The sequence below is a fragment of the Camellia sinensis genome, chromosome 10 (assembly GCF_055761805.1).
Source record: "Camellia sinensis isolate YWXY chromosome 10, ASM5576180v1, whole genome shotgun sequence".
NCBI classification, from domain to species: domain Eukaryota; kingdom Viridiplantae; phylum Streptophyta; class Magnoliopsida; order Ericales; family Theaceae; genus Camellia; species Camellia sinensis.
In genome coordinates, this window is record NC_138970.1 from 107,590,417 (window position 1) to 107,606,392 (window position 15,976).

Genomic DNA, 15,976 nt, shown 5'->3' on the forward strand with positions numbered 1-15,976 from the left:
AACTTCTGTTGAATGAACGCCATCTCTGCCTCAGACAGGTTTGAGTTTATAGTCCTTTTTGCTGGGAAACTACTCCTCTCAACCTTTGATGTTTCCAAAACTTCATACTCATCCTTACATTCTTGCTGCGCCATTGAGTCTTTCCTATTTGATCGGTGTTCATATGGTTTTCCATCCCTTTGCGATGATACTGGTGCAGTCTATTGTCGATAAGTTTCCGAGAACCCTTTTTGTTGTCTATGAAGAGGCTACTGAGGAGGCAGCCCATCAAGACCCAACAATCTGGTAATAACATTCGGTGGCCGTCCATCAACGTGTACTGTTGCATACATACACTTAGCTATGTAAACACAGAAACTATGCTTAGATATGTAAACACAGAAACACAGAAACAAATAAAACACAGAAACTCCACTTTTTTCCTTCTGATCTTCCTTTCTCCTAAAAACCTTCCTAGGGTCTGGGAGTGAGTCTAGGCCCATGAGTCTTGCGACTACTCCTGGGGTCTTGACTTGGGTTTTGAAATTCTTTTTTGGGTTTTCGAAGGTGGTGGTGGTGGTAGGGATGTGGGTGGTGGGGTCGGATGGTTAGGTTGCGAGGCTGCCGATGCAGAGGAGGCAGCAGAGGATGCCGGAGAAACACTTGAACTTGGAATTCTGTGACTTGGCCATGTTTGAGAGGGAGAGAGAGAGAGACAAAGAGAGAGGGAGACTGTGTGGAAAGGCAGCAAAAGGCAACGAAACTATAAAGGCTTGCTTTGGTACAATATAGAGGGAGGAGTGATCCGTGGAGTCATTTTACCAATTTGAATCTGATTTCCATAATTTAAATCTAATTTCCGTTCTTATTTTGAGACTTATTCGGTAAAATATTTATATAAAAAATTATGATGATTAGATATTAATTGTTATATATTTAAATCAAATTTATATTATAAAAAATAGATCATTATTTTTAAAATTATATTTGTCGTCTACTTTTTTGAAACAAATATGCTTCAAATATATAGCTACTGATATTCAATTATCTAAACTTTTTATATGAATATTTTAATTAATGAGTTTTAAAAAATGAACTATTCAAATCATCGGAATCGATTCTAAAATAGACCTACTAAATCCAAACGCTCTCTCAAATTGAATAACTTAAAAAAAAGAAGCCAAATCTTTTTTTTTTTTTTGGGTAAGTAAGTTATAAAATAAAGACAATGAAATTATACAAGTTTACAAGGGGTATACCCCAGGCACACCCAACGACAAGGAAAAAATGAAATAACCAACTTAAACTACCACTACACACCACTAAGAAAGGGTACACCAGAACAATAGAAAATACAAAAGAAAACCCAACTCTGCCCATATTTCCTATTTGCCCTCAAGTAACCCCTACCATTAGAGATAATAGACGGAAACTAGAGGAGAATATATGGGCAAAGATACAAAGACACCACAAGCTTATAAACACAAAAATCACAAACACAAAACAACAAGACAACAACCCTCAAGCCGAAACCAAGATGATAACCAACCCCACATGTCCCCCAGTCTCTGCTGCAGATAACCACGTGGAATCCAATAAGCGTCTCACTCCTCACAGCCGTGACATCCAAGCCACTTAACCAAAGCCGTAACAGAGGAAAAAATCCATCCCACGAGAAATCCCAACAAAGTCACATGAAGCTTGCACGATCAAAAACCATAAGCCACGTACTAGGGAGTTGTAGTGAAAACAAATGGCCCCCCAGCAGCAAACCAATATATAGCCAACAAAAACATGAGAGCAATCATCATATCCCCCAGTCCCTTCCTTAGTAAATCACAAGCCTCAAACCCCACAGCAGTGTGCCCTTCACTCCATGTCAGGCGTGGCAATACGATCAATTAGGATGGGTCACATGAAGATAAGAAGCAACCAAAAAACCGGTAGCTATCCTCCCGCTCATCTCCCAGTCTCTAACTTGGCTAGTTATCGAACCACTATTCCCCATAGCAGTGACTCCCCAAACACTTTTGGCGGAGATGACTCAAAACCAACCTCATATCAAGCCACATGAGGATCACACGATTAATCATCATGAAATAATCAACTATAAATGAACCGCTGCAAAGTGACTAAACAAAAATAATATTCCAAAATGAGCCCAATTACAAAATAAGTCTACTCACCCAAGTGAATTGTCTGCAGTACAGACCAACAAAAGTCCACCAGGTTGCGAAAGCTAGGGGCCCACGAAATATATATGTATTGAAATCCATCATAAAACCGTGGCCCACTAAAAAATTCAGCCGAATGAAAATAGGTGGTCCACGGACGGCCCACTCCAATTCACATTGACCAATACCCAGAAAATTTCACCGTTCCATAAAATTTGAAGTGAATAGTGTTGGTGGGCTTTTTCATCTGATAAAAAAAAAAGAAGGGAAAATTACCATGTAGTCCTATGTAGGGGATCTATTTCCCTTCTAATCCCAATTTATTTTTAATAGATCAATAGGACCACAGTTTTTTAAGTTTTATACCCAGAGGTCCTGTTTTTTATTTTCGTATTTTTAAATGACTGTATTACCCTTTGTTTTGAGATCTATATATACGTGAAAAATCAAATTTTTTCTCCGTTTAAAAAAAGGAAATCAAATCTTCGTCTCCGCGATCTCGATTTCTCTTCGTTGTGGCGATCTCATTATGCTGTGTGGTCGATCTCATTGTGCTGTGAGGTGGATTTGGTTGTGCGATTTGAATCTCTGTGTACAGGCGATATCTGCGTACATTGTCTCTCTCTCTCTCTCTCTCTGGTGATAGATATATGTATGTGTGTGTATGTATCTGTCGATACATAGATATACATATATATGTATATATATATATATGTCTGTGTGTGTATGTGGTTTGTATTTGTCGATATATATGTATGTATATATAGATAAGCAAATTTGCGTGATATGTGGTTTGTGTTTGGCGAATTTTGTTTGTTTGATTTTGATTTTGTTGATTTTGCTTGTCGTATAGTGTAATGTGTTTTGAAGTTGTATTTTGGAATTGTGAATTCTGGTGTTTTGATACTGATATGTTGTAAGTGTATAATTTTGCAATTTGGAATTGTAAATTGTGCACTGTTGGTATTGATATGTTGTAACTGTATAATTTTGCAGTTTGGAATCTGTGAACAATTATTTGTTGGTTTGTGATTTTGTAGTATGGAGCGGTGTTTCATGTTAATGTGCAAATACAGTAATTGTTGTGCTGCTATTAAGATTAGTGAGGGATGTAGTTAAGATGAAGTTGTTGAGAAAATATGTGCGAAGTTCAAGGAGTTGAGTGTTGGTAACTTTTGTTTGTTTTTCTCTGTTCCTGGATATTCTAATTGTATTGTTGAATGTGATGATGATTTAGGGAATATGCTGTCAATGGTAGGTGGTAGTGGTTGTCATGTTGTTGATGTTATTGTGGGGGATAAGAGAGTTGTGGAGGTTGATGATGGTAATTCTTGTAGGATTGATTCTGTAACTTGTGAGAGCTCTTTTGTGAATGATTGTGATGATGTTGGTGGTTTGTTGCGTAGTTTTTATCCAGAACCAGAGAGAGTTTTGTTGTCTGCTAGTTGAAAGGGGATTATACATAGTGTTGGTCAAGAATTTGAAGGTGGAGTGCCGGGGTTCCGCATTGCATTGGCTAAGTATGCAATTGAGTATGGTTTTGCAGTGAATTATTTGAAGAACGATGCAACAAGAGTAACCGATGAATGTATGATGAAGTCGTCTACAGGTTGTAAATGGTTTGTGTATGGAAGGGTGTTGATGGATTTTGGTGTTCTTTTATAATGAAGTTGGATAATGTGCATACTTGTGGGGTTGTTGCTCGTAGATCTTGTAGCAAAATGGTTGGTTCTAGACTTGTGTCTGATATTGTGCAAAATGATATTAGTGATAATCCGTTGACTCGTGTCACGCCCTCAAAATAAACCCATTATATAAATATCATTGACATGCAATATTTAAAGAAAACAATTCATTAATTCATTCATCTGAGCATTACTAAATAAAAGCATTCCATGTAACATCAAATTCAATGCCCTACGGGCTAACATCATTCCAAGCCAACACTTGGACACAAAAATATGAGTTCTAACTCAAATACAAGTAAAGCCCTAGGCTTGAATGTTTACATGTACTAACAAATAAAAACAATTAACTAAAGATAGTCTTCAAACTCCAAAAGCCAAATCCTCCCAAGCTAAGTCCTTGGAGGTAACTTATCACCTGAACCTGAAAATGATGTTCCCGTAAAAGGTGAGCCACAACCCAGTAGAAAAAAACTAAACCAAATATAAGCATTGAATAAAGCTATAGCATTCAATAGATGGTTAACCAAGATAATCAATTATAACTTAATACAGTCTCATGACATTAATGTCTATGACATGTTTCAATTCCCATTATTATCAATATGGCTCAGAACCTGGCCAAACTTACAACAGTGAACTATATATCATATTCACATTACTTCCAATATCACATTACTTCCAATGTCAACAACACAGATGAGACTCAGGCTCATATCAAAACACTTCATACTTCCCGTTTGATACACATTGTAGTGCTGTATTAATAACATGTAAAAACACTTCAATATAATAAGCACACATAATAGTGATGCTAATGGAGTCCATCCCCTATCTCCTCCCAAACAAAATCCGGTTTAGAGGTCCATCCCCTATCTTCCCCTAAACCGTGGAGTACATCCCCTATCTCCTCCCAAACAATATGCATATGCAATGCTCAATCATTACATGTATTTTCTGTATTAATTCAATAGTCTAAATTTATGACTTAAACAAATTGATTAGTTTCAATTTTCCCTAATCCACATGCAATGTCTACAACAAACACGACTATCCTCCACCGATAGCCCAAAACAGTTATTTCTAGACTGGAAATAAATATATCAACAATTCAATAGGCGAGTGATTTAAATTATCCAACTACACCATTTAATCAATGAATTCCTCAATTTCATGAATTTAACCAAATTCCCCAATTTCCTTAAATTAATTATACAAATTAATTTATTAATACAACTAGGGTTTTTCCCAAAATTACCAAAGTACTCCCAACATATCAAAATACCAAAACTTAGAACAAAACTTATAAGATGGAGTAGGAAATCCCTACCTCGAAGAAAATAACCCGAATGGAGAAGACGAAGATGAAGACCCAAATTCCAAAGTGCTCCAAACCACCAAACGTTCAAATTAAATGGAAGCCCTTGACTCACTCTATCTTTTTAATAAAGGACTAAGGTTAGATACTCACCCTAGGTAGATCAATTCTTAGAGAGAAGACAGGTTTAGAGAGAGAGAGAGAGAGAGAGACTCTCAAGGGGCGGTTTTTAAAAGTTAAGAAAGAAAAGTAGGTCAAAAAGTGATCCAAAAAGCGAAATCTCGGACTGATGTAGTCGACTCCCTGCTCGAGCGTCCAAACTCCCGCTCGAGCGTCGAATACGCACTCCCAGTACTTTTGCTGAACCAGGTCCCCGCTCGAGCGACCAACTCCCCGCTCGAGCAGCACTCACACATTTCCGCTCGAGCGTCCAATCCCACGCTCGAGCGTCCAACACTGCACAGGAAATACTGGATGAGTGATAATCCCGCTCGAGCACCAAAACCCCCGCTCGAGCGGACAAGCAACAAAAGAATCCCCGCTCGAGCGTCAAACTCTCGCTCGAGCGGACAGGTTAAAATCCGGGCAACTAGTTTTGGCATCTAAACTCAACCGACCTGTAACAGACCTGCCCAACACATCCTATAACTCAAATACAAAGAGATTAAAGGACGACAACAACCAATATATAATGACAGGATCCACGGAACCTAAGTCCGGATACAATAATCTAGAGGGAAAAGACCGGGGTCACTATAACCTCCCCTCCTTAAAAGAATTTCGTCCCCGAAATTAAGCATAAGGTTTTGAAAACAAGTTTTCCTCCTTGACCCAACACCGGCCATTTCATCTCTTATCAAGAGGCATTTCACAATATGTAAAATAACATATATTTCCACCTGCATTAACACTATGCAATTTTCTTTCAATTTCAACAATTTTCAATATATTCAACATATGCAATGTTCCATTAAACTTCCATTTCGAGACAAGTTCCAAAATATTTCCATTAACCAAAACATTCTCAATGTTTTACAGCTTAAGACATATATAAAGCTCTAAAGTTCAACGATAGTTCAAAATCTAAATACAAGATTACACATCAACAAACAAGTCCGGATATTTCTCACGGACTTCCAACTCACGTTCCCACGTGGCTTCCACCACTCCGTGATGTTTCCACAAGACTTTCACCAAAGGAATGGTCTTACCACGCAGGACCTGATCCCGCCTATCCAAGACCCGGACCGGTCTCTCCTCATACGAGGCATCCTCATCTACCTCTAAATCGGTCCAATCCAATACATGTGATGGATCTGGCTCATACTTCCGAAGCATACTCACATGAAACACGTCATGAACTCCGGACAACTGCGGCGGTAAAGCTAACCGATAAGCAACCTCGCCAATCCTCTCAAGGATCTCAAAAGGACCAATAAACCGAGGGGATAACTTCCCACTCTTCCCAAACCTCATCAAGCCTCGCCTAGGTGATATCTTCAAAAAGACATGATCACCTACCTCAAACGCCAAAGGCCTCCTCCTACGGTCGGCATAACTCTTTTGGCGACTCTGGGCTGTAACAAGCCTCCTACGGATAAGCTCAACCTTCTCCGTCGTCTCCCTAACCAACTCCGGACCCAACAAAGGTGCATCACCCACCTCGGCCCAACAAACTGGAGACCTACACGGTCGGCCATACAAGGCCTCAAACGGTGCCATACCGATACTAGACTGAAAGCTGTTGTTGTAGGCAAACTCCACCAATGGTAAGTGCCTCTCCCACGTCCCACTAAAGTCAAGGACACAACCCCGAAGCATATCCTCAAGGATCTGAATAGTACACTCGGACTGCCCGTCAGTCTGCGGATGATAAGCCGTACTAAAAGTTAACTTAGTGCCCAAAGCACTCTGCAAACTCTGCCACAACCTAGCAGTAAAACGAGGATCTCTATCTGAGACGATCGTCACTGGGACCCCGTGCAATCTCACTATGTCCCGAATATACAAGTCGGCAAGATGGTCTACCGAATCTCTCACGCGCATAGGAACGAAGTGCGCCGACTTAGTCAACCGGTCTACAACCACCCAAATGGCGTCACTACCCCGCTGAGTCCTCGGAAGGCTTACAACGAAGTCTATAGTGACATGCTCCCACTTCCATTCGGCACTAGGCAAGGGTTGTAACAAACCCGCAGGCCTCTGATGCTCGGCCTTCACTTGCTGACAAGTAAGGCACTTAGACACGAAAGCCGCCACATCTCTCTTCATACCCCGCCACTAAAACTGGCGACCCAAATCCCGATACATCTTAGTGCCTCCCGGATGCACCGCAAGGCGTGAATAATGAACCTCTCGGAGTACCTCCTCTCGACAAGGCTCCGACACAAATAGACGGTCTCGGTATCTCACACTCAGGTCGGGATACACCGTCAAACCCTTCTCAACCTTCCCATCGGAAATCTTCTCACAGAGGGATTCTACCTCTAGGTCACCCCTCTGAGCCTCTAACACTCGAGTCACAAGTGTAGGCTGTGCAACAACAGAAAACAAGGCCGCAGCCTCAACGGATTCGCCCAGAAGTAAATCAAACTCCCCAAGTGCACCCAACATCTCCCATTCCCGGATGGCTATACTAGCTATGTCACCAACAGATTTCATGCTAAGGGCATCGGCCACCACATTGGCCTTCCCTGGATGATAATGCAACTCGAAGTCATAATCCTCAATAAACTCCATCCACCTCCTCTGCCACAAGTTCAAGTCTTTCTGTGTAAACAGATATTTCAGACTCTTATGATCCGAGAATACCTCGAACCTCTCACCATAAAGATAATGCCTCCAAATCTTCAAGGCAAATATCACAGCTGCTAATTCTAAATCATGCGTAGGGTAATTCTTCTCGTGAATTTTCAACTGACGTGAGCCATAGGCAACTACTTTCCCTTCTTGCATCAACACACAACCCAGACCCTCTCGTGAGGCGTCACAATAGACTGCATAACCCAACCCCCTCTCCGGAATAATCAAGACTGGAGCGGTGGTCAGTCTAACTTTCAACTCCTGGAACGACTTTTCACAAGTCTCACTCCATACAAACTTGACTCCCTTCCGAGTCAAACTAGTCAAAGGTGAAGCTAACCTAGAGAAATCCTTCACAAACCGGCGATAATACCCAGCTAACCCCAGAAAACTGCGGATCTCAAACACACTCTTAGGCTGTGCCCAATCTTGCACTGCCTCAGTCTTGGATGTATCAACAGACACTCCTTCCCCAGAGACTACATGGCCTAAGAACTTGACCTCTTCTAGCCAGAATTCACACTTCCCAAACTTAGCATAAAGCTTATGGGCTCTAAGTAACTCAAGCACCACTCTCAAGTGTTCCTTGTGCTTCTCCTCAGAGGGTGAATAGATAAGGATGTCGCCCACGAAGACGACTACAAAACGATCTAAAAATTCCCGGAATATCCGGTTCATCAAATCCATAAATACTGCCGGTGCATTGGTGAGTCCAAATGGCATCACCAAAAACTCATAGTGGCCATACCGCGTACGGAATGCCGTCTTCAGAATATCCTCCTCCCTGACTCTCAACTGATGATAACTCGATCTCAAGTCTATCTTTGAGAAACAACGGGAACCCTTCAACTGATCGAACAGATCATCTATACGAGGCATAGGGTACTTATTCTTAACCGTAGCTCGATTCAATTTCCGGTAATCTATACAAAGTCTCAAAGCACCACCTTTCTTTTTAACAAAGAGGGCCGGTGCTCCCCATGGCAAAACACTAGGACGTATATAGCCCTTATCTAGTAACTCCTGGAGTTGGATCTTCAACTCAACTAACTCAGCTGGGGCAAAACGATAAGGTGCCATAGAAATCGGCACCGTGCCGGGTACTAAGTCAATAGAGAACTCAATCTCTCTGTGAGGTGGCAAACCAACAAGGTCCTCAGGAAAGACGTCCGAGTACTCACAAACCACTCTTGGCAACACAGTCTGGGTCTCATTACACTCACCACTTTCAAAGCTAGCAAGTAGACCACTAAGCTCACTCCACCCTCGTAGATCATACCCTGGTGGCAAAACACTACCAACCCGGTCCCCCAGAAAATGAAAACACTCCCCGTTCACGGTACAACAAGTGACCCTCTGGCGGTAGCAATCAATTACTGCCCGGTATGACGATAACCAGTCCATACCCAAAATAACATCATAGCCCTTCATGGGCATAACTACAAAAGGAAACGGAAGTCTATGATCGGCGACCTCTATATCACAACCCCTGACACCTTGTTTCAAGATTAATTCACCCCCACGAGGTGACACTACACAAATAGGGGATGCTAACTATGCTAACTCCAACTCCAAAACAGATGCAAATGCAGCAGACACAAAGGAATGAGATGCACCCGTATCAATCAAAACACTAGCAACCGAGTTACAAAACAAGAAGGTACCTCTCACAACCGATGGTACCGGCACAAGATCCTGCACGGTAACAGCATACACGCGCCCAGAAGACCTCTGATCAACTTGCTCACCCCTAGGAGCATAAGACTGCTGCACCGACTGGGACGATGAAGCCCCCTGATTGGCCCTCGAGGCCTGATCCGACTGAGCTGGCTGCTGACCCTGAATCTGCCTCAAACCAAATGCACCAGGTGTGCTACCCAACTGTGGGCAATACCTCTTCATATGCCCTGGCTGACCACACTGATAACACGAGAGTGGTTGGCCTCTACCCTGACTCTGGCTCTGAGATCGAGCCGAAGATGATGCTGCTCTCTGCACTCCTCCCCTCTGAGGACAAACTGGAGACTTGTGGCCCAGCTGGCCACACTTGAAACAGGTAATGTCTCCCTGACTGCCTTTCCCGAAACTAGCACTCGGCACAGGAAAAGTCGATCTAGAAAAGCTACGCTGAGACTGCTGAGAATTAAAACCCTTCTGTCTCCTACCATCACTCTGACCATCCAGACTCCTCTTGGAGCCTTTCTGTCCTTCCTCCTCCTCCTGCATCATGATTTCCATGTGGGCTGCAGCATCAACCATACGCCCATAATCCCAAATCATAGTTCCCCCAACTCGCAGCTTGAGGCCACGCCTCAACTTCTTCTCAAACTCGATACAACAGCGTTCCTCAGACGCCACCAACTCAGGTGCAAACCTGGACAAGCTAGTAAACGCAGCCTCAAACTCGGCCACTGAAGAACTCGACTGCTTAAGCTGGCAGAACTGGTCTCTCAGCTTCTCCCTAACTGCTGGGGATAAGAACCTCTCCTGGAAAGCATTCACAAAAGCCTCCCATGTACCTCCTATACGACCCTTAGTGAACTTCCACCACTGACCCGCATCTCCCTTCAGCTAGAAAGATGCCAAGGTCACTTTCAACCCCTCGTCTTCGATGCCAAGCATCTCAAACGTCTTCGTTGTCTGTTCGAGCCATTCATCTGCCTTAAGTGGCTCTTTAGGATCACCCACAAATTCATCCGGGTTCGACCGGAAGAACTCCCTCTTCAGAAAGGATGGTCCTGCATCCGCAACAACAACCCGCGCTTGATTCTCAGCTCTAAGAATGCCTACTGACTCCCTGAATGCCCCTGCTATCTCTCGGGCTAGAGCGGCCATAGCCTGCTGGCCTACTGGCTCGGCCACATTGGCCTGGCCAATTCCCTCCTGAACTGCCGGAATCTCCTCTGGCACAGGCACCTCTTGCCTACCCGGCCTACCACGCCTATCGCGTCCTCGTCCTCGTCCTGACATCCTAATAAAGGAAACAAAGACGTTAGCACATTAATAAATGTGCCGAAGCTAAACACTTGCGTCCTAATGCATTGGACAACAATAATTCATTCCACGTAAGCACATAATCACATAAGCACCAACGAATTTCATTCCTGGATGATAATAGTCCCGAAGCGTTACTATAGTTCCGGTTGGAAGCGGCATTGATCAAGTGCCTTTCCAACAAGACTACTAGAAACTCAAGGGTCCAATTAACATCTTAGAAACTACGTTCCATACCCACATAATCACATAAACATGTTATCATATAAGCATATAACATTTCACTAAGTCTCTATCAAACAAGACGAACCCATTGTGATACTAATCACTTCCCACGTACCCAAAGTATTCAAACCCGGTACGCTCTGATACCAAGTTGTCACGCCCTCAAAATAAACCCATTATATAAATATCATTGACATGCAATATTTAAAGAAAACAATTCATTAATTCATTCATCTGAGTATTAATAAATAAAAGCATTCCATGTAACATCAAATTCAATGCCCTACGGGCTAACATCATTCCAAGCCAACACTTGGACACAAAAATATGAGTTCTAACTCAAATACAAGTAAAGCCCTAGGCTTGAATGTTTACATGTACTAACAAATAAAAACAATTAACTAAAGATAGTCTTCAAACTCCAAAAGCCAAATCCTCCCAAGCTAAGTCCTTGGAGGTAACTTATCACCTGAACCTGAAAATGATGTTCCCGTAAAGGGTGAGCCACAGCCCAGTAGAAAAAAACTAAACCAAATATAAGCATTGAATAAAGCTATAGCATTCAATAGATGGTTAACCAAGATAATCAATTATAACTTAATACAGTCTCATGACATTAATGTCTATGACATGTTTCAATTCCCATTATTATCAATATGGCTCAGAACCTGGCCAAACTTACAACAGTGACCTATATATCATATTCACATTACTTCCAATATCACATTACTTCCAATGTCAACAACACAGATGAGACTCAGGCTCATATCAAAACACTTCATACTTCCCGTTTGATACACATTGTAGTGTTGTATCAATAACATGTAAAAACACTTCAATATAATAAGCACACATAATAGTGATGCTAATGGAGTCCATCCCCTATCTCCTCCCAAACAAAATCCGGTTTAGAGGTCCATCCCCTATCTTCCCCTAAACCGTGGAGTACATCCCCTATCTCCTCCCAAACAATATGCATATGCAATGCTCAATCATTACATGTATTTTCTGTATTAATTCAATAGTCTAAATTTATGACTTAAACAAATTGATTAGTTTCAATTTTCCCTAATCCACATGCAATGTCTACAACAAACACGACTATCCTCCACCGATAGCCCAAAATAGTTATTTCTAGACTGGAAATAAATATATCAACAATTCAATAGGCGAGTGATTTAAATTATCCAACTACACCATTTAATCAATGAATTCCTCAATTTCATGAATTTAACAAAATTCCCCAATTTCCTTAAATTAATTATACAAATTAATTTATTAATACAACTAGGGTTTTTCCCAAAATTACCAAAGTACTCCCAACATATCAAAATACCAAAACTTAGAACAAAACTTATAAGATGGAGTAGGAAATCCCTACCTCGAAGAAAATAACCTGAATGGAGAAGACGAAGATGAAGACCCAAATTCCAAAGTGCTCCAAACCACCAAACGTTCAGATTAAATGGAAGCCCTTGACTCACTCTATCTTTTTAATAAAGGACTAAGGTTAGATACTCACCCTAGGTAGATCAATTCTTAGAGAGAAGACAGGTTTAGAGAGAGAGAGAGAGAGAGAGAGAGAGAGAGAGACTCTCAAGGGGCGGTTTTTAAAAGTTAAGAAAGAAAAGTAGGTCAAAAAGTGATCCAAAAAGTGAAATCTCGGACTGATGTAGTCGGCTCCCCGCTCGAGCGTCCAAACTCCCGCTCGAGCGTCGAATACGCACTCCTAGTACTTTTGCAGAACCAGGTCCCCGCTCGAGCGACCAACTCCCCGCTCGAGCAGCACTCACACATTTCCGCTCGAGCGTCCAATCCCACGCTCGAGCGTCCAACACTACACAGGAAATACTGGATGAGTGATAATCCCGCTCGAGCACCAAAACCCCTGCTCGAGCGGACAAGCAACAAAAGAATCCCCGCTCGAGCGTCAAACTCCCGCTCGAGTGGACAGGTTAAAATCCGGGCAACTAGTTTTCGCATCTAAACTCAACCGACCTGTAACAGACCTGCCCAACACATCCTATAACTCAAATACAAAGAGATTAAAGGACGACAACAACAACCAATATGTAATGACAGGATCCACGGAACCTAAGTCCGGATACAATAATCTAGAGGGAAAAGACCGGGGTCGCTATAACTCGTCCTATTGAAGTTAAAAAAAAGTTGAAGAAGCAATATGGGATAGTTGTTTCTTATCGGGTTGGATGGTTAGGAGTTGATAAGGCAAGAGGTGGGGTTGTTTGGTGATTTTGCAACTTCTTTTGACCAGCTTCGATGGTACCTTGAGACGGCTGTGAGAACGAATCCGGGAAGTGTGTTTGAATTAGATGTGGATGAAAGTAGTGGGTGTTTTCGGAGGTTGTTTGTGGCATTTCATGGATGTTTGTATGGCTTTCAATTTTGTCGTTCGTTGTTGTTTGTTGATGGTACATTTTTTAAGGGGCGTTACAAGGGGCATTTGCTTGCAGCAACATCAAAGGATGGTAATCAAGGTATGTATTTATTTGCAGTTAGTATTGGTTTAGTTTGTTAGTGTGTTATTGTATTGTGAGTCTGCTAATTTTTGCAGTTTCATGTGGTTTTGTTTGCAGGTTTGTTTCCTTTGGCTTTTGTGATTGTTGACGCTGAAAATCAAGATAATTGGATGTGGTTCTTAAGTCAGTTGTTGAAGGCTGTTGGTTCAGGTCGGAGATTGAATTTTGTGTCGGACCGTCAACATGGATTGCTAGACGCTCTTTCAGTGGTTTTCCCCAATGCACATCATGCTTATTGCTTGAATCATTTGAAGAGAAATTTGATTGACAAATTGGTGGGACTTCGTACTAACTATAAGCTGTGTTTGATGAAAATATTAGTTAAATGTGCTTATGCGCCAACGGTTGCTTCTTTCCAACATTATATGGAGAAATTGAGGCGTATTGCTGGGAATGGTAGAGTTGATAGTATGTTGGATGGTTTGCAAAATGATAAGTGGGCCAATGCATTTTTTAGAGGGAAACGATATGGTGAGATGTCATCTAATGCTGCCGAGTCTTACAATAATTGGAATGGTGGGGCCCGTGAGTTGCCTATTACTTGTATAGTTGATATGATTAGGGTTCAAATCATGACTCAATTGTCGGATAGAAGAGCTGAATCTAGAAGATGGACTACGAAATTGTGTCCAGTTATGGAAAAGAAGTTGGTGGACTCTTTGGAGCTAGCTAAGTCTTGGGATGTGATTGTTGCTAGTGATACTGTGCTTGAGGTTCATTCTTCTATTTCTTTTTATGTTGATATTGGTAGACAGACTTGTTCTTGCCATGAATGGCAATTGAATGGTTTTCCTTGTTGTCATGCTGTGCATGCTTTGCGTAGTAGTGGTAGAGATGTGTATGGTTTCATTGATCCTTTTTTTCATGTAGATTGTTTTAGAGAGTCATACAAGGAATCTGTTTATCCAGTGCCTTCAAGTGAGAGATTTGACTTTGATGGTGCCAGTAGTTCGGTTATCAAACCTCCTATAACGAAGAAGCAGCCCGGGCGGAACAAGAAGAAGAGGATACCTTCTAGGGGTGAGAATGTGAAGCAAATCAAGTGTGAGAGGTGCTTGAAATATGGGAATCACAATAAGAAGACGTGCAAGGCTGCTATTTGAGGCCACAATCTATTCTTTTGGATTTGTATTTGAATTTGAGGAATTGTGATAATAAAAAATGTGATACTTGGTATTATGGAAGTAATGAATAAAGTTGGTTGAATTGTTTTTGTTTGTTGATGTGTTCTTTACTTATTGAAGTTGTTTTGTAACAGTCTGGTTTTGTTTTTTATTTTTATGGAATGCAGAGAAGGTTGTTGAAAATTTCTTATTGAAACAGTATAATATGGAAATGCAGTTCATATTTCATAGCGAGAAAACTGTATAATTTTGCAGTTTTAAGAATTATTAGAAACAACTTGATGAAACCGCATAATTTTGCAGTTTTAAAAATTATTAGAAACAAGCTGATGAAACTGCAAAATTTTGCAGTTTGAAGAATTATTAGAAACAACCTTTACTGTATGAAAATATATGCAACCACAAACAAGTAGACAAACAATCAGAAGAAGAACCACAATAATAATAACAAGAAGAAGAGCAACAACAACATCAATCATTTTCACCATAACCATAATAACCAGAAAAAGATCATTCCCAATAAAGTACTTGTCACATGTTAAAAAAGAAAAATAAAAAAAAAGGTACAAAGATATGTTCCCTTGAATATTTGTATTGTCAAGAAGTTTGTTCATTGTTTCTATGGTTTGGTATGTTTTGTCAACATTTGGTAGTGCTCGAGTTTCCAGGATCGGTTCTCATCATTGAGGAATTGATTGATGATTTGTGCTCGAAATTTGACCCACTCAGTTGGACGAAGTTTTTTCTGCACAGGTTGCCAGTTGAGATATTAGTTGATAACATTGCAGACGGCGATTGCACAATCATTCCTGCAGTGTTTGAGATGAAGTTAATTAGTTAGGTGAAACTGCAAAATTTAGCATATTGGAAGATTAGTTTATGGATTTTGTATCTTACGAGTGTGGGGCTTGTTGTGGGCATTCCTCAATTGATGCAATTTCTGTCTCGCACTCTTGAGATGATAACATGTTTCCCTGTTTGCTGAGTAATGCTTTATTCCATTTCAGTTGATGTTGTTGCTACAAAATAGTTAGTGGGTGTTTTTGTTAGTTATAGTGATGAGTTGAGATGTTTGTAAAGGAATGGAACTAAGTATGAAATTTTATTTTAACTTACAATTTGCTTTGCAATTTCA

At 41.1% G+C, this 15,976-nt stretch overlaps 1 protein-coding gene across 1 annotated transcript; it reads left to right on the plus strand.

Annotated features, from left to right (window-relative positions):
• The first annotated feature begins 184 nt into the window (after nt 1-184).
• LOC145800614 (uncharacterized) lies at nt 185-14,820 on the plus strand. Its single transcript, XM_082890325.1, has 10 exons — nt 185-285; nt 563-658; nt 3,194-3,264; nt 3,391-3,546; nt 3,640-3,728; nt 3,824-3,877; nt 13,396-13,675; nt 13,775-13,886; nt 14,175-14,430; nt 14,473-14,820. The coding sequence occupies exons 1-10, from the start codon at nt 185-187 to the stop codon at nt 14,818-14,820; spliced, it is 1,563 nt and encodes a 520-aa protein (XP_082746451.1).
• The last annotated feature ends 1,156 nt before the right edge of the window (nt 14,821-15,976 follow it).